The sequence below is a fragment of the Rhinopithecus roxellana genome, chromosome 6, assembly GCF_007565055.1.
Source record: "Rhinopithecus roxellana isolate Shanxi Qingling chromosome 6, ASM756505v1, whole genome shotgun sequence".
Taxonomy (NCBI): domain Eukaryota; kingdom Metazoa; phylum Chordata; class Mammalia; order Primates; family Cercopithecidae; genus Rhinopithecus; species Rhinopithecus roxellana.
This window is the reverse complement of record NC_044554.1, coordinates 105,375,431-105,392,952: the sequence shown is the minus strand read 5'-3', so window position 1 is coordinate 105,392,952 and position 17,522 is coordinate 105,375,431. Positions and strand designations below refer to the sequence as shown.

Genomic DNA, 17,522 nt, shown 5'->3' with positions numbered 1-17,522 from the left:
CCCAGAGGCCACCTGGCCGCTGGCATTCACTCTGCCCCTCTGCGGTGGACTCCGGAGGCGGCAACGAAGAGACAGACTGGACAGAGAATCCACAGAAAACCACGGACCGAGGAGATCACGCGAGGGGCCCGGAGGTGGCCACTGCCGGCCACACCCCCCACGGACGGCGTTTTATGTCTTTTTAAAAGAACTTGTATTTTATTATATTTTTTTATAAAAGGAAGAAAATAAAGAGAGAGGAAAAGAAAAGGCAGAGAAGACTCAAAAGAGGAAAGATAATGAAAAAAAATCCCCACCCCCACCCCCCATCCCTAAGACACAGTTTTCCGAAGTCCCTCGTGTGTGTGTGTGTGTGTGTGTGTGTGTGTGCGTGTGTGTGTGTGGACACGTACCGCCCGGGGCGGCGAGCGCATCCCAGGACCAGCCACAGGAGCTCGGGACGTGTCCCCCTTGTCTGTCCCCGCCCGCGCCCCCCTCGCCTCTGCAGGGCCCCCTGGCTGCTGTCACAGTTGCTGTGGTGTTGTGCGTGTGTTGGATGCTGTGGTGTTGTGCGTGTGTTGGATGCTGTGGTGTTGTGCGTGTGAGTCTCTGGGTGGATCCTGCATCCTTTTTGGTCCAGTGGGCATCGCGGGTCTGGGGGGGCTCAGGACTTGTGCTGGGCCGACACGCCCTTCCAGTAGTCCAGGATGTCGTGCAGATCCTCAGTCTTTGGCGAACTGAACCTTCTTGCGCAGCGCGTGGCCCGCGGCCATGAACTCCTCTTCCTCCTTGTGCCGCCGGCGGCTCAGTCTGAAGCGCTCCCAGATGCTCTGGGAGGCCCGGCAGGTGTACTCGGGGCTGGAGGAGTAGCTCAGGCTGTGGTACTGCGGGGACAGCTGCGAGTAGGCGAGGTCGCGGGGCCGCGGCCGGGTGAGCGGCTCCAGGATGGACGCCTTGCGCCCCAGACCCTCGTGCGCAGGCGGTGGCGGCGGCCCGGGGGGCGCAGGTGGCTCGGCCGGGTGGGAGCCGGGGTACGAGTGCCGATGCTCGCCGTACTGGCGACCCTTCTCGGCCTCGGCCCGCAGCACGGCGGCCGCGGGCGTCACAGTGAGGATGGCGTCGGCCGCGGGGGAGCCCTTCTCGATGTACTTGGCCTCGGCGGCCGCGGCCTTGTGTGCCCCGACAGCCTCGGCTCGGAAGGCGCGGGGGCTGCGCGCGGAGCTGCCGGACGAGGTGCTGGCACGAGGGGGCCCGGCCGCCTCCACGCTGTGGTGCCGCTGCAGGCTGTGGCCGAAGGCGTCCTTGTACCCGGGCGCCAGGAAGCCGTGCTTGGCGGCCAGCGGCTCGGACAGCAGCACCAGCGGCGGCTCGGCGGCGGACACGGGCCCCGACTTGACGCCCTGGAAGGAGGTGGACTCGGACTTGAGCGCATCGATGCAGTTGTTGATGATCTGGTTGACCTTGTCCACCTCCTTGGCGATGGTGGAGATCTCGGCCACCGAGCTCTGGCTGTCGGGCCCCGGCCGGCCCAGCTCACAGTCCCTGCGTTCCGGAGGGTCCCCGGTTCGCACCTCCATGTAGCTGCCCTTGCTGGTCTTGGGGGTGTCCGCGCTCTCCACCAGCTTGTACTGCTCCACCTCGCCTGCCACAGGCAGGTAGGGATGCGCGTCACAGCCTCAGGGCCCAGCAGCGGGCCCTGGGACAGCGGGGCCAGGCCGGGCGCCTCCAGCTCCGGCCCATACTTGAGCTCGATGATGGTCTTCTTGAGGCTGCCAGCTGCTGCGGCAGAGGCGGCCTTCTTGTGCTTCTCCTCCTGACGCCGCCGCCTGCGCAGGCAGTAGTAGACGGCACCCAGCACCAGCACCATGCCGAAGAGGCAGCCCAGGATGGTCATGATGTAGTGGGTGGCCGTGGAGGGGCTGGGCACCGGGCCCGGCGGGCTGGGCAGCCGGGGCAAGCAGATGGTGAGGCAGGTGTGGTTGTGGCGCAGCCCGGCGCTGGTGGACACCACGCAGTAGGTGTAGTTGGTGAGCGTGAACAGGTTGGTCAGGCGGATCTCCTCCTGGGCCTTGGTCAGCCTGGACACAGTGGAAGCCTTGCTGTTGTTGAAATGCTCCAGGGTGTACATCCGGTGGAACGGGCTGGGCAGCTGGACGGTGATGGTGGCCGAGTTCTGGGTGAGCTGCTTGACCTTGATGAGGGGGCGGGCCTCGGCCTGAGTGGCCAGCGTGGGCAGGGCCACCAGTGGCGTGGTGCCATCCCCGGAGAAGCACTCATCATCGGCACAGGGTGTGTCACTGGGCTCTGGAGGAGGTGGGGGCGGCGGGGAGCGACCCGGCTGTGAGCGCCCCGGTGCCAGGCGTGGGGGCCCGATCACCTCAGCCGCGTACGAGTCCTCGGTGCAGACTGACTGCAGTTTGCTGAGGATGCTGCGGTGGCCACGGCGGCCCTGGCCCAGGAGGTAGTATCCAGAGTAGACGGGCGGCGACTCGCACTGCATGCGGTCGTAGGTCTGCGTGGCGTTGGTGAAGGCGGCCAGCCAGCGCAGGAAGCCCAGCAGTTCGCAGGAGCAGTAGAAGGGATTGCTGTAGAGCTCGCACACCGACAGCTTGGCCAGGCCGGCGAAGGTGCCGCTGTTGAGCTGCTGGATGCGGTTCATGGACAGGTCGATGTTGACAATGTTGGGGCACTCCCAGAAGCTGCTGGCCATGACCACCTCGATGAGGTTGGCCTGCAGGTACAGGTACTCCAGCTTGCCCAGGCCGCGCAGCATGCCCTCCGTGAGGTTGCGCAGCCGGTTGTAGCCCAGCTGCAGCACCTGCAGGTTGAACTGGCCCGAGAAGGCGCCGTCCTCGATGTAGCCGATCTCGTTCTTAGTGAGGTTGAGGTACGTGAGGTTGCCGAAGCGGCTGAGCGAGGCGTACTGCACGCTGCGGATACGGTTCTCGTTGAGCCGCAAGTCCACGATGGTGTTGTTGATCTGCTGCGGGATGGCCTCGTAGGGCGGCTGGTTCTGGCTGCAGATGGCCAGCCACACGAAGCCCTTGTCACCCTCGATCAGCCAGCAGTCCCCACGGGCCAGGCCGCCTGCATGCAGCAGGGTGGCGGCCGCCACACACACCCACAGTGCGCCCCACCCACACCCGGCCATCGGGACTGCCCTGCAGGGAGCCCCAACTCAGCCTGCCCAGGGGGACCAGGTGGGGGGCCAGGCGGCAGCCCCCAGAGGGATGGAGGGGCGGGAGGGGGAGGTGCCTGCACTCTCAGGGGTGTCCTGTCCCAAACTGCATGGCCGCGTGACCTAAGCGCAGGGAGGGAGGGTGCCTCCCTCACGGCCGGCCGCCTCTCGTCTTCCGCCCCAGTCCTGCGGTGACCGAGGCCTCCTGCCCCATGGGCCTGGGTGTCCTGATGGCGCCACTGGCTCCTCCTGCTCCGACGTTCCTGCTGCAAGACAGAAGAGAAGACAGCGGTCAGGGGATGGCCAGCATCTCACAGCAGCGCATCTGAACGTGGGCTGAGTCCCTGCTCCGCTGAGCCCCCTAAGCCTCTTCTGTAAAACACAGAAGAAAACAGAAGCCCTTTCCTCAGAAGCCCCTGGGGGGTCCTGAGACGGGTCAGGATAACAGAGGAAATGCTTCACCCTCCCGTGGAGGGGTCTCCTCGGCTCTCGGGCCTCAGTTTCCTCATCTGCAAAATGGATGGGGCACTACTTGCTTGGCCGGGCTCCAAGGTACTGACAGCCCAGAATTGAGACCCCCTGAAGCCCATTTCACTCTTGGCACAACCCTGGTCGGATGAGGAAACTGAGGCAGGGGACTGGGACCTAAAGTCGCTTGGCTGAGGAGTGACGGGGCTTCTGCCCGCTGGCTGTGGCCAGGGATGCGCGTGTGAAGGCCCCCGCTCGGCACGGTGCCTGTCGCCTGCCACTTCTGCTCCCAGGAGGCCCGGCCGCAACGCCCCTGGAGCCGCCTGTAGGAGCTGCCCTGTGCACCCGCCACAGGGTCCCCAGCCCACGGCACAGAATCCTTCTAGGGCGCGGGCTCCTCTCCAGCCCTCTGGGAGGGAGGCACCGGGATTCTGGCCTGTCCAGGGACTTATGTCTACCAGGTCTCGGGCTGAGCTCGCCTGCCCTGTGTCCCCGGCATGCTGTGCCCCCTCTGGGCCTCAGTTTCCCCAAATGAGCTGGCTGAATGGTCTCTGAGGGTATCTACCCGGCACTGGGACTTGGCACTGTCTGCACCTCACCTTGGTGGAGTGTGGCCGCCTCCCTTCTGGAAGGAAGGGAACCGCTTGCTCCGCCGAGAATTTCCAGGCTCTGCTCATCCTCCCCAGGCTGGGAGAGGGACAGCTCTGAGGTCCCTGGGGGAGCCGGATGCCTCTCCCACCATCCTCCCTGCCACCATATGGGGTCCTCTGCTCTATTTCTCAGCCTCCACTGGACCCCGAGGGTCTCCAGGCAGGACGGTGCCTCCTCTATCTCCCTAGTGTCTGCTGAGCCTGGACACAGAGGATGTAGGGACCGAGCCATAGGGGAGGAAGCCCCAGGCAGGAAGCACCCTGCAGATGGGGCTGGAGGTACGTCCGGGGAGCGAGGCACGCCGCTGGGCTCCTGCTCCCCCATGGACCCCCCACCACTGCCTTCGAGACAAGGGGGCCCCTGGTGTGCAGCCTCACCTCCTGGCCGCCTGTGTTTCCCCTGCAGGATAGAGAAATAGGTGTGTGTTTGCTTGTTAGTATGTGGATTTACAGCCGGCCTCTGTCACCAAGCCGTGGCCTGGCGTGCAGCCAGCTGGGTGTATTTCACTGATATTGACGTTTGCAACTAGTCTGCACTGAAGCGGTTTAAATTAGAGAAAAAAAATATAATGATGTAAAATGGGTTTTTTCCTCCCTTTGGAAACTTCATAAAGAACAATTTTGTTCCAGCTCCTGGAGAAGAGTCTATTTCTGATTTAAAGAGAAGTCAGACGGCATGGGAGCTGTAGCGAGGTCCTAGCAGGCCTCGGGGAGCTAACCCAGGGCTTGGCCTAGAGTGGCCAGGGGACGCCCAGCCCAGCCGGGTGGGACCTGGCTAGGCCCACTCAAAAATGGCTCCGGGGGCTGCTTGGGTTGGGAAAATGGGGTCCCCACGTGGTCTGGTTGGATGTGAAATCCACCATCACGGGAGAGTCAGCACTGTCTCAGTCACCGTCATGCCATGTGCACCTGCCATCCCGCACCCACACCAGCCCCTCCATCCCTCCCCACCATCCCTCCACCGTGCCCAGACAACCTGTGCCAGTGCTGGGATTTAGCTTTCCCAGGCCTCTTGGGGGCCCAGGTCTCAGGCAGAGGTGCGTGCTGGCCGGGGGCGGGCCGAGGGCGTGGGGCGGATGGCGTCTGGCTGTGCCCAGCCTCCGGAAGGGCGGGTCTGGCCAGCGGCCGCGCAGGAAGTGTGTAGGAAGCGTGGCGCCTCAGCCCACAATCGTAATCACCTTTAATCTCTTGCTCAAAATAACCCAAAGTCAAGGTAAGGAGGATTACAGGGCCTAAGAGCCCTTATCACAGGCACAGGGAGGAGGCTTGGGGCCTGGGGCTGTCCAGGCTCTCCTGGGCCCCGCAGCTGAGGGCTGGAGGGCTGCGTGCTCATGGGGGTCACGTGTGTGTGTGTGTGTACGTGTGTGCATGTGTGTTTGTGGACACATGTATACCCACGTCCATCCACACCCGTGTTTGGTACACGTGAGCCCTCGTACGTGTGTGCCAGGTTGTCTGCGTGCGTGCGTGTACAGATGTGTGTACACAGGGCTTGTGTACATAAGTGCACAGGCCATGCTCACTGGGGCACTGGGCAGAGCAGGTGTCACTGAGGGCGCCCTGTCTGGGCAGCGAGGCCTGGGGCCCTGGTGTGTCTGGGGCTAAGGGGAGGCAGGTGTGGGTGGCACAGGTGCAGCTCAGAGCCCCCCAGATTTCCTCCTCATGTTCACACATGCACGGGGGTCTGTATGTCTGGCATGTTGCGTGCATGCAGGAAACATGCTCTAAGTGTGCAGCAGTAGCTGACATCTCCAGGGCCCAGCTGGGCACCACACTGTCTCCTGCTTCCTGGCTCACCTGGTTCCTCCCCTGCCAGCCCTTTCCTTACCACCATGCCCCACTCCCTGCATTGTGAGTATAAGAATCCGTGCATCAGACTCCTTGGGAGTGGTGCTGGGAGCACAGCCTCACCTCCCCGCCTGGCTCTGAGCCCTCCTCCATCGGGCTGGGCAGCCCATGTGATGAGGGAGGGAGGCTGTCCCCAGCCCAGTGTCCAGCCCTCACCTTCCTGTTCGGCCCCTGCCCCAGAGTCCAGGTGAGCAGGAGCCTGGCCTGCAGGGGCTTGGGGAGTCCTCCCCCGACCCCCAGCCTGGCCTCACTACCGAGTCTCCTGGGCAGGGGGATCTTCGGGGTGTGTGGGCGTGACTCCCCGTGTGGCCAGCGCCCTGCCAGTGAGGAAGGGTGGGCCCGCAGCCCCGTAAGAGGCACGGGATTTTGCCCCCTCTATGGCCCCAAGCTTTGGAGGGGCCCCAAAGTTTTCTTTTCCTTTTCTTTTTTTTCTTGAGACGGAGTCTTGCTCTGTCGCCCAGGCTGGAGTGCAATGGCGCAATCTCAGCTCACTGCAACCTCTGCCTCCCAGGTTCAAGCAATTCTCCTGCCTGGGCCTCTCAAATAGCTGGGATTACAGGCACATACCACCACACCCAGCTAATTTTTGTACTTTTAGTAGAGACAGGGTTTCACCATATTGGTCAGGCTGGTTTCAAACTCCTGACCTCAAGTGATCCACCTGCCTCAGCCTCCCAAAGTACTGGGATTACAGGTGTGAGCCACCACACCCAGCCAAAGGGCCCGAAGTTTTCATTCTGCAGCTCACTTCACAGTGGGGAAACTGAGGCACAGAGAGAGAAGGACTTCTCCAAGGTCACACTGTGAGTCAGCCCTGTGCAGCCTCCTGTTGGGGGCCGGGGGACAGGCTGGATGGGTGCTGTGCTAGGAAGGGTTTGGGAGGCGCCCTGGGTCTGGGAGACCCCAAGGGCAGAGGCTATAGACCTGGCACAGGAAACAGGGAAAGGCCGAATCACCCAGGAAGGTTCTGGATGGACCACAGGCCCCCCAAGGCCCTTTCCAGCTGGGCTCGCTCACTCAGTCATTCTTGATGCCCTTGCTGATCCACACGCACACCTGCCCCTGTACCCCGCATCCTGTGATCCGCTCATTAAACATTTCTAGAAAGGAGTGCTGGCCGGCACGGAAGGCAGGTGCGGAGACCCCACACGGGCGTTGCTCTCCTGCACAGAGCCGGGCCCAGCCCTGCTCCCCTCCTCAGCACACCTGCAACCTCAGACCCAGAGGCTAGCATGGGTGTGGACCACAAGGCCTCAGGGAGGCCAGCAGGCCCACGGCACCCCTCAGGAGGGCTGCTCCCCGCTGCCTGAAAGGAGCTCCTCTTACTCTCAGCCCATCTGCACCTGCTGCTCCCCGGACCTGGCCTCCTGCCTCAGGGAGATGCAGAGGCTGTGGCCCCTCTGGAATGGGCACTCCTGGGGTCTCATACCTCCAGCCCTCTGCAATGCTATCCTTCCTCTGCAGCTTTCTTGGATGCATGGAGGTTCTGTACTTGCACCGTCCAGCAGGGCGGCCACAGGTCTCCTGTGGCTCTGGAGCACCGGAAACGTGGCTAGTAGCTGCTGTAATGGAACTCGATACAGTTCTATTGTATCAATGTATTGGAAGGTTCTAGTTCTAGAACCTTCCGTAAAACAAACCAACTGGACCTGTGTGCCCTCCAGCCTCTGCCTCAACGTGGCAGGTTTTCTTGGAAGGATCGGCAGTGGTTTCCATCCCCCTCCCTCACCTCCTCTTCCATCCTCAGCTCCACCCTGTCCAGCGTCCCCTCTGGGGCCCTCTGAGCCGTTCTCACCAAGGTCACTGGCGACCTCTGCCCTTCCAGTGCCCATTTTTGTCTGGTTTAGCCTCTTGGCAGCCCTTGGCCCAGGCAGCTGCCAGCTCCCTCCTGCAGCCCTCTCCACTCCGGCATCCCAGCTGCCACCTCTCCATCCCGGTTCCTTCACCTTCACCCCGACTCCACGTGTTCCAGGCCAGGTTCAGTCCTCACAGCCTCCTCTCCCCAGCACTCTCAGGGTGTCTTGCCCTGTCCTCTTGTCTCCGTGCAGCTGACCCCCGATCTATCTCGAGGCCCTCAGCTGCCCCCAACTTGAAGATTCTCTCCCGTCACGTCTAAGTGGCTGCTCCAAGATCTTGTCCCTGCTGGCATCTCCCTGCTCACCATCCACCGCATTCCTCCACCTAAAGTTGATGCTACATCCTGGACTCCTCTCTTTCCTCCCTCCACACCTGGTCCAACTCCAGTAGCAGCTAATCCACCTGCAGAAGCATCCGGAATCTCTCCACTCCCACCACGACCGCCCTGGTCCAAACTGCCCAAATCCACTTCCGGCAGGGATGACGCCCTTGGCTCCACCTCATCTCCTGGCACCCAAAATTCATTCTCCCTCCACAGCCAGAGGGAGCCTTGCTAACCACCAAGGCAGTCCTGAGGCCCCACCCTCTGCGCAGCCCTGAGGGCATCCAGTCCTCCGCGCATGGCAGAGAATCCAGCCTCCAAACACGATCTCCAGGGCCCACCGGATCAGCCTCTGCGCCTTCTCGCTCCCCGTCCCCAATGCACACCCCCTTCCTGGCTGATGATCCTGCACCAGCCACCCCTCTACCTGGGAAACTCCGGCTCCCTCCTGTCGTTCAGTCCAAGATGCAGCAGCATCACCCCAAGAGCCCTCCCTGCTCTGCACCCCAAATTCACTCTCGTCCCCCACCTAGTTTAAATCCTGGCACTTCTCTCTCCCTGATGTTGTGCTTGGTTATTTACTTTTAATTCATGTTGGAGCTGCTCCTGCCACTGCAAGAGCAGGAGCTGTGTGTCCTGGTCACTGCTGTGGCATCCCAGGGCCGGTGCGGTGCCTGGCAGCCAGCACTGGACAGACTCGGGCCACGCTGCGCACGGGCTGGGATGCGCCAGTTCTGCTTCCTCTTCCGTCAAATGGGAGTAAAGACCACTCCTCCCAATGGGTTTGTGGTTTCTCACAAACATTAGCTTCCTTTTGTATTTTTTAAAGAGATGGGTCTCACTCTGTTGCCCAGGCTGGAGTGCAGTGGTGCAATCACAGCTCACTGCAGCCTTGACCTCCTGGACTCAAGCCATCCTCCTGCCTCAGCTTCTCAAAGCACTGGGATTACAGGTGTGTGTCACCATGCCTGGCCATCCTTTTCACGTTTGATCAAGCCCGTAAGAGCTGTTACCCCCTCAGGAAAGATATGAGGTGCCCACAGGGAGTTAGGGCATCCTAACCCTAACCCACAGGAGGTCCTGCCTCTCAGTTTTGGGCCATACCCTGCTGGGTCATGCATGTCCCCACCAGCTTCAGTGTCTGATGCCCCTCACCCAGGGGGAGAAAGGCCTCCACGTGCCTGGCCCTGGGCAGCCACGAGAGGACCACAGGCCACGCCATGGGACACGGGACCACATACCCTTTGTGGTCTGGATGGGAAGCCCCTCAAGTGAAGGGACTGGCCAAGGTCTCCTGGGCTATTCAGGGAAATGGGCTCCCAGAACGACTGCATTCACTCACAGCCGCTGGCGCGGTCTGCTCGTTGCACGGAGACCTCGGCTGTCCTGGGGGCATCTGCCTGTCCCAGGCCTGAGCCTACCGGGCTTCCATCTCGGGGCAGCCCTGCCTCCCACAGGCAGTGCCTGCGGGGAGCCAGAAGGAAGGGGCAGCCAGCATAGCCTATTCACAGAGAGGGCTTACTGGGGGACAGACATGGGAGCCAGGAGAACAGAGAATGGGGTCAGACGTTAGGCCCAGTGACCCTGGAATGTGCTCAGCTCTGGGCCTGTCTGGAGGGTGGAGAGGGGGCAGGAACCGTCAGTGGCCTCTGGAAACAGGAGCACTCCTGGGACCCAGTTGCTAAAGAGCTCTGTCCAACAAGCTGTGATAGGTAGCGAGCCCCCCATCAGCAGGGGTGTTCAAGCAGGAGCGGGCGCGGAGGGCAGGGCTGCCGGGAGGTGGGGTGAGCGGGAATGCCCCTGACAGAATGAGCTGGCCATTTCAGGGAACGTTGAAGGTGGAGGGAACACTCAAAAGGATGGAGTCTGAAGCACATTTGACCTTCCTGAAGAGGTTCTCTCTCCTGGATGGGTGGAGGGCGAGTGGTTTAGCATCTGAGAGTGGGACCCAGCCCCCTCGGACAGCAGAAAAGACCCCGACTCCAGCTGGAACCTGCTGGGATTCAGGGCCAGGGGCCAGCGAGTCAACCTCCTGCCGTGCCCCCGAGACCCAGAGCAGGAGAGTCCGTGTTCATCTCCTGGCCTTGTTCTGTCCACTGAAGATGGGTTGCCAGGCACTGGACATTTAGGAACCATGGGGCTCCCGAAGGGCTTACAGACCACAGTGGGGCCTGCAGGGAAACAGGAGGCCTGGCTGGAGCTAGGGAGGTGTGCGAGACGGCGGGTAACCAGGCAGGGCTTTGGCAGGAGCCGAGGCTTGAAGGGCCTCAGCAGATGAGTAGGAGTTTGTTAGGGAAGGAGGGTAACAGGCATCCCAGGTAGAGGAGGTGTGTTGGAGCCATGAAGGTGGGAGGCCCCTCCAGGGAGTGTGGGGTGCCCAGGGCGCAGGCAGTGGTGGGCAATGCTGGGCGGGAGGTGGGGCTGCAGGGGTAGCGGGGGCAGGTGGAAGGGCTTGAGTGCTGGGAGAGGAGCGTGTTGTTTGACCAGATCATCTCCCCTCCCTGGGCCTCTCTGCTCAGAAGGGGTGGGAGGAGAGAGCATGGCATTGCTTCCTGAGAATCCTCTCCTGGAAGACCCTCTCCTCTCTGAGTACTGGAGTTGCTGGGAGAACTGGCCACAGCAGGAGAGGCCAGGCATCTGGGCCGGAGCCAGAGTCCGGGATCTCCAATTCCCGTCTCCAGGTCTCAGTTTCCCCCATCCTAACATGAAATTGTCGAACCAGGTGCCTCCAAGGACTCTTGGGATTGCGTCTGTGTCTCCCCGGCTGGAGCCCTCGTGATGTCTCGTGATCACACTCACACACGCTGCCCCTGCGGAGAGCACCCCCCTGCCCCCCAGGGGACAATGGGGACAGTGCGTGTAAGGCGGGCACCAAGTTCCTTCCGCAGCCTGTGTCATCACTAATGAAATCAAGAAATATGGTGGTTCCAGGCTTTTAAACTTCTTACGACTGAATTTGCATAATCACAGCAGCCGTGCTGGGACGGGCGTGCATCTGTCTAAAAATATTGTTCCTCGTCTCGATCATTTAAACCAGATGAGAGGCCAGGGCTGGTCTGGGGCTGGGGCCAGGGCTGGACTGAGGATTCTGCTGATGGAGCGAAGTTTCCAGCTCCAAGGGGAAAGGTGGGCAGAGGGCCAGACACGTGGGGGAGGGGGGCAGGGAGATGGGTGGAAAGCTATAGATCGATAACTTTTCATCGTTCCAATGTTTTGCCGATAGATCATGTTTACTGCTAACGTCTGCCTGCCTCTGCAGTTTGGCTCTCGCCCTGTCTCCCTGGGCTCTGCCGCAGAGCCCATGAGGCTGTGATGGGCATATCAGGGCAGCTGGGCCTTGAGCCGCAAGGCCTGCCACAGTGACCTGGCCAGGCTAGGAGCAGGTGGGGGGCCCACCTGTGCACCTGCTGTGTGAGGGGACACAGAACCATCGCGGGCCAGGAGACAGTGTTGGCTCTGCCATGCGCCTGCTGTGTGACCTTGGGCATGTCACTTAACCTCTCTTAACCTCAGTCCCCTCATCTGTCAAACAGAAATCATCATGGCGTCTGCCTCCCAGGGTTGTGGTGGGGAGGCACCACCAGCTACTTAAGGCTCCTGACATGGTGCTGGGTACAAGGGGGTGCTCAGTAGAAACTCATTTCCTCCTCGGTAGGGGAGGGAAGGTCAGTGCGAGGCAGTGTGGGAGATGGAGCCGCATGCTGGACACACGTGGGGTTTCCTTCAGCACAGTTGCCAGCCCTGGTGCCCACACAGGGGGGCCCATGGAGGGCTCTCGCCAGCTCTGGGGGCAGGGCAGGGGGAGCCTCAGAGCTCCAGAGGACCCCCCAGGCCCGGCCCTCTCTTCCGCTCCCTGCTCCCATCCTATTGTCCAGGAGAGGCTGGTGGGGGATGCAGGCAAGGCTGGGGCTGGGAGGGCTGACTCAGCGGGGCTGGCTCCTGGGGACACGGCCACAGGGTTGGGTCTGGCAGGCCCCTGACCTCAGCCTTGCCCTCCAGGAGGCCACGCTGGGGAGTAGAAGAGAGGGGACTGCTGCATGCACCACGTCCCCCCTGTGTAAGGACTCAGTGAGTGCTGGGGAAGGTCAGGGGGCTGTGGGAATGGTGCTGAGTGCCTGACAACCTTACCATCTGACCTTAGGCCATCCACACAACTCATGGAAGCCTCAGGGCTCCCCCTGCCCTGCCCCCAAGAGCAGGAACGCCCTGCGAGTGTGCAACAGAGAAAAGCTCCTGTTTACTCCATGGTCCGTTGGTGCGCGGTCCCTCCCACACGCAGAGCCCCTCCTCGGGGTTCAGGGAGGCAAAGGTTAGTGTTACCTCAGTTGGACAGAGGGGGAAACAGAGGCTCAGCGTGGGAAAGTCTAGCCAGGAAGTTGAGACTTCCCCACAGCAAGGCCCAGGAAGGCGGCAACAGCACCCATTCCACTGCTACTTAAAAATGCAGATTCCCTGAGCGGGCATGGTGGCTCACACCTGTCATCCCAGCACTTTGGGAGGCAGAGGCAGGAGGACGGCTTAAGCCCAGGAGTTCGAAACCAGCCTGGGCAACATGGTGAGACCCCATTTTTACAAAAAATAAAAAAATTCGCCAGGTGTGGTGGTGTGCACCTGTGATCCCAGCTAGGTGGGAGACTGAGGCAGGAGGATCCCACAGGCTCAGGAAGTCGAGGTTGCAGTGAGCCATGATTGTGCCACTGCATTCCAGCCTGGGTGACAGAGTGAGATCCTGTCTCAAAAAAAAAAAAAAAAAGTAAAAATGCAGATTCCTGCCTCGCCCCAGAATACGCAGAGGCAGGCCCCGGAGCAGGAGCCCAGGGCTTGGTGAGGCAGCCCCTCCCCAAGGCCCTGGCAGGTGGGGAAGGGGGTGCCTGGTCCCCTCTGCCTCCTGGTCCCCTCTGCCTCCTGGAGTGGGGAGGGCTCAGGGATGGGGCTGGGGCCCTGAGTGCTGCCTCCTGGGATGCACCAGGCTTATTCCGCCGTCCTACCTCTGGGCCTGCAGCCCCGGGCTAATCTGGAGTTAATTAGAGACCCAAACATTTAATGGTCTGTTATGCTTCCACGGGGCATCTTTTAAATTAAAAAACATGATGTATGGCGCCGTTGGAGGGAGAAATCACTTCGCAATGGTTCCCTGCTCCAGCACTGGCAGGGATGTGGGGTGTGGGTGGCTGGCTGGCCTGGGAGAGGAGGGATGACCCTCCCTGGGAACAGTGGTCCCCCTCTCGCCACCGTCAGAAAGTGCATCACTTAAGCCAGGCAAGGGTCTAGGTGTCCAAGGATGCCTGGCAGCTTCTCCATCACACCCTCATAACCCTGGCAGCAGGAAGTTCTATCTTTAGTCTGACCTGAATCTCTCCAGTTGCTTTCAGGGATGGCCGGTTTGAGACTGAAGGCAGAGAGGTGCTGGTTCTTCTTTTCCTAGTAGTACCCTGACCTCCAGGAGCCCCTGAGCTCTGGCAAAGCCTTTCTGATGATGTCAAGCTGGCAGATTCTGTCCCTGTTCTGACCTTGGGTCACAGTCTGGTGGTAGAACAGGACCTCCTCCTAAGACGCTGGAAGGACCCTTTGGTGGGGCTGAGGCCTGGCTCCCCTCTCCCCAGGCGCAGGTGCACAGGCATGTGGGCTGTTTGCAAGCACAGATCCTGCTGCACAGCAGCGTTACCATGATGACTGAATCTGTGTGTATTTCTTGGCTGCTATTAATTATGCTAGAGATTTGGGGCATGGTTTTGGGGTGAAGGTTAGAAATGAGCAATTAGCCCTCAAACATTAAACTAATAAGGGAAATAAATGACCAAGCAAAGCCTAGCCTGGGAGACTCCCCCACAGCAAAGCCCAGAAGGCAGCAACAACACCCACCCCATTGCTACTTAAAAATGCAGATTCCCGGAGCCGGCATGGCGGCTCACACCTGTTCATCCCCGCACTTTGGGAGGCGGAGCCAGGAGGACAGCTCAAGTCCAGGAGGTTTCAGCAACAGAAGATGGGCTGGGACAGGGCTGGGATATGGCCGCCCCAGGCACGGAGTGGCCCAGCCCGGTTTGTTCAGTGACCAGGATGTTTCCACAGTCGGAAGGGGTGCTATCTCCTGTCTGTTACTAGAAAGTTCTATCATAACCCCAGGGATGTTGACACACCACCATGAAACAATTTCTATCCTACCGCCTAGGGCGCCTCGTGCCTCAAGATGACCGGGAAGGGATTTGCTGTCCCCACGCCCATCAGCACCCGAGAGGCCTGTCACTCCCCCCACGGGGTTCCCCAGCCACCAGCCCTCGCTCACACGGTCACACCATTCCCACTCCCCAAAGCCACCTGTCAGGCACCGCGTGTCCCGGGTACTGGTGTCCCGGCTGCCAAGGAACCTCAGCTGGATCTGGCTGAGCTGTGAAAATAAAAATATGGGCTGGGTGTGGTGGCTCGCACCTGTAATCCCAGCATTTTGGGAGGCCAAGGTGGGCGGATCACTTGAGGCCAGGAATTCTAGAACAGCCTGGCCAACATAGTGAAACCCTGTCTCTACTAAAAGTACAAAAATTAGCCCGGCGTGGTGGCAGGTGTCTGTAATCCCAGCTACTCGGGAGGCTGAGGCAGGAGAATCGCTTGAACCTGGGAGGCGGAGGTTGCAGTGAGTCCAGATTGTGTCACTGCACTCCAGCCTGGGTGACAGGGTGAGATTCTGTCTCCAAAAAAAAAAAAAAAAGAAAGAAAGAAAAGAAAAGAAAAGAAAAATGTGGCGTCTCTTGACCTTATCACATGGCGTTTCCCCGAAGCTTGTCCAGCGCTGTCCCCGCTGTGGCCTGTGCTCGCTTCCCAGGAAAGAGGTTTCTGTAGACAAAGCCAGTGCCATAGCGTGGAGATGCTTGCTTTTGACTTGCATGTCATCAGCAACGTGGGGCATATTTCTCCCCACCGACATGGCCTTCCACCACTTTGCAGCTCGGGGAACTCCACGCCATCCTGAGACGGGACATCCTCCTCTGTCTACCAATCTCTTTACTGTTTGAATTCCTACATTTAACTGTCAATCACCTGCAAACTATTTCTCTGGTGTAAAGTAGGATTAAAATTGATTTTCTCCCTTCCCCCAAATAGGCAACAAATTGCCCTGACACTATATTGAGTAATCTATTCCCTTGGGCTGATTTCTGGTGCTCTATCTCCACCCAGGCTGGAGCATCTCCTGCCTCTCCTCCTACCCCCTACAACCTTGTGTGGCTCCCCAGTACCCTGGAGAGAGTCCATACTTCTTTTTTTTTTTTTTTTTTTTTTTTTTTTTTTGAGACGGAATCTCGCTCTGTCACCCAAGCTGGAGTGCAGTGGCCGGATCTCAGCTCACTGCAAGCTCTGCCTCCCGGGTTCACGCCATTCTCCTGCCTCAGCCTCCCGCGTAGCTGGGACTACAGGCGCCCGCCACCTCGCCCGGCTAGTTTTTTGTATTTTTTAGTAGAGACGGGGTTTCACCGTGTTAGCCAGGATGGTCTCAATCTCCTGACCTTGTGATCCGCCCGCCTCGGCCTCCCAAAGTGCTGGGATTACAGGCTTGAGCCACCGCGCCCGGCCCACACTTCTTAAAGGGGCTGACCAGGTCTCAGTGAGGGTCCTTGCTATCTCTCAGCTGTCATTTTGCCATATAAGGCTGTGATTTGCCTGGACATTTTTGCTGACATGTTGTTTTCTCTGCCTAGGACATGAACCCCTTCCACCACCCCAATGTTCTCCCGCTCAGTGGGCTTCTCTGTTTGGCCCCCACGTTGGAGCTGGAGCCTCGTGTCTATAACTGGGGCTGCCTTTGCTTGCTCCACTGTGACCCCACGCTGCCAGGCTCTGATTCTCATCTCTCTCCACCTGGAGTCCACCTTCTGCACCGAAAGCTCGGAGCAGGTAGGGCTGGAGTTGGGGTTTCCTTTCCAGGCACTGAGTAGGCAATGCATGCTGAATGAATTCAGGGAAATATTAACTCTATAGCTGCCTAGAAAAGAAGGCAACCAGGTCAGGCAACTGGTTTATGCCTGTAATCCCAGCACTTTGAGAGGCCGAGGCAGATGGATCACCTGAGCTCAGGAGTTCCAGGCCAGCCTGGCCAACATGGCGAAACCCCGTCTCTACTAAAAACACAAAAATTAGCCAGGCGTGGTGGCAGGGGCCTGTAATCCCAGCTACTTGGGAGGCTGAGGCAGGAGAATCACTTGAACCCGGGAGGTGGAGGTTGCTGTGAGCTGAGATTGCACCACTGCACTCCTGCCTGGCTGACGGAGCAAGACTCCGTCTCAAAAAATACATAAATAAGTAAAGGAAGGCAATCCGAAATTGGCATATGTCATGGTGTTCTTGGGATGGGCCCTGGGCATGTCTATCTCTGGGTCTAACGGTGAATATATCCCCTTGTCACTCTAAAAGTATCCCATTTGGGAAAATATATTGTCATATGGTTACCCTGTCACGAGGCTTCTGTGTGGGACCATTTTTCCTATTTCTATTGATAATACCTCCCTTCTCTTCTTTGACCAATTTCAGCTCAATGTCAATCACCGTACGTCTGTAAGAAGCTTCCGTATCTGGTAGGAAAGACGTCCATCATTCTCCCTTTTCTCTGCATTTCTTTACTCTTGCCATTTGAATATTCATTCAGATGAACTTTTAGAAGGATTTTACCTCGCTTTGTAAAACTCGCCACCAGCCTGTTGAGGGACTGCATTAAACCTATGAATTAATTCTAGAATAACTTTTGGGTAATATTCCAACATGGCACATCTCACCACTCTTGTTTTATTTGATATCTCTCAGGATAACTTTATAGAGTTTTTCATAATGATCCTAAATTTCTCGTCAGTTCATTCCTGGGAATTGGGAGGGTTTTGCTGTTGTTTCATTGGTGCCGTTGTAAGTGGGGACCGTTTATTGAATTATGTGTCTCGACTAGCTGTTGTTAGTACAGAGAAAAGTTATTGATTTGTCTATGTTTGTTTGATTTCCAGCCCAGCACCTTCGTATTAAATTTTTATATTAAGTCATTTTTTTTCTCAGTTGCTTCTCTTGGGTTTCTAAGGTCTTGAATCACATTGTCAGCAAATAATTACAATTCTTCCCTGTAGACATCCCGTTTAATTCTGTTTCGTGTCTTATTGCTATGTCCAGAATTTCTGGACAATGATGAAAGCCTTGCTGTTTTTTAATTTAAGTTTTTGAATGGGAATCATTAAAAAATCTCATCACC

The 17,522-nt window shown here is 58.8% G+C and overlaps 1 protein-coding gene across 1 annotated transcript; it reads right to left on the bottom strand.

Moving 5' to 3' along the window:
• Nucleotides 1-336: 336 nt before the first annotated feature.
• ELFN1 (extracellular leucine rich repeat and fibronectin type III domain containing 1) lies at nt 337-5,299 on the bottom strand. Its single transcript, XM_030933422.1, is given in 4 exon segments — nt 337-703; nt 705-1,642; nt 1,645-3,420; nt 5,252-5,299. Coding segments are annotated over 3 exon segments (2,484 nt in total). The 5' UTR covers nt 3,131-3,420; nt 5,252-5,299; the 3' UTR covers nt 337-643.
• Between the last annotated feature and the right edge of the window lie 12,223 nt (nt 5,300-17,522).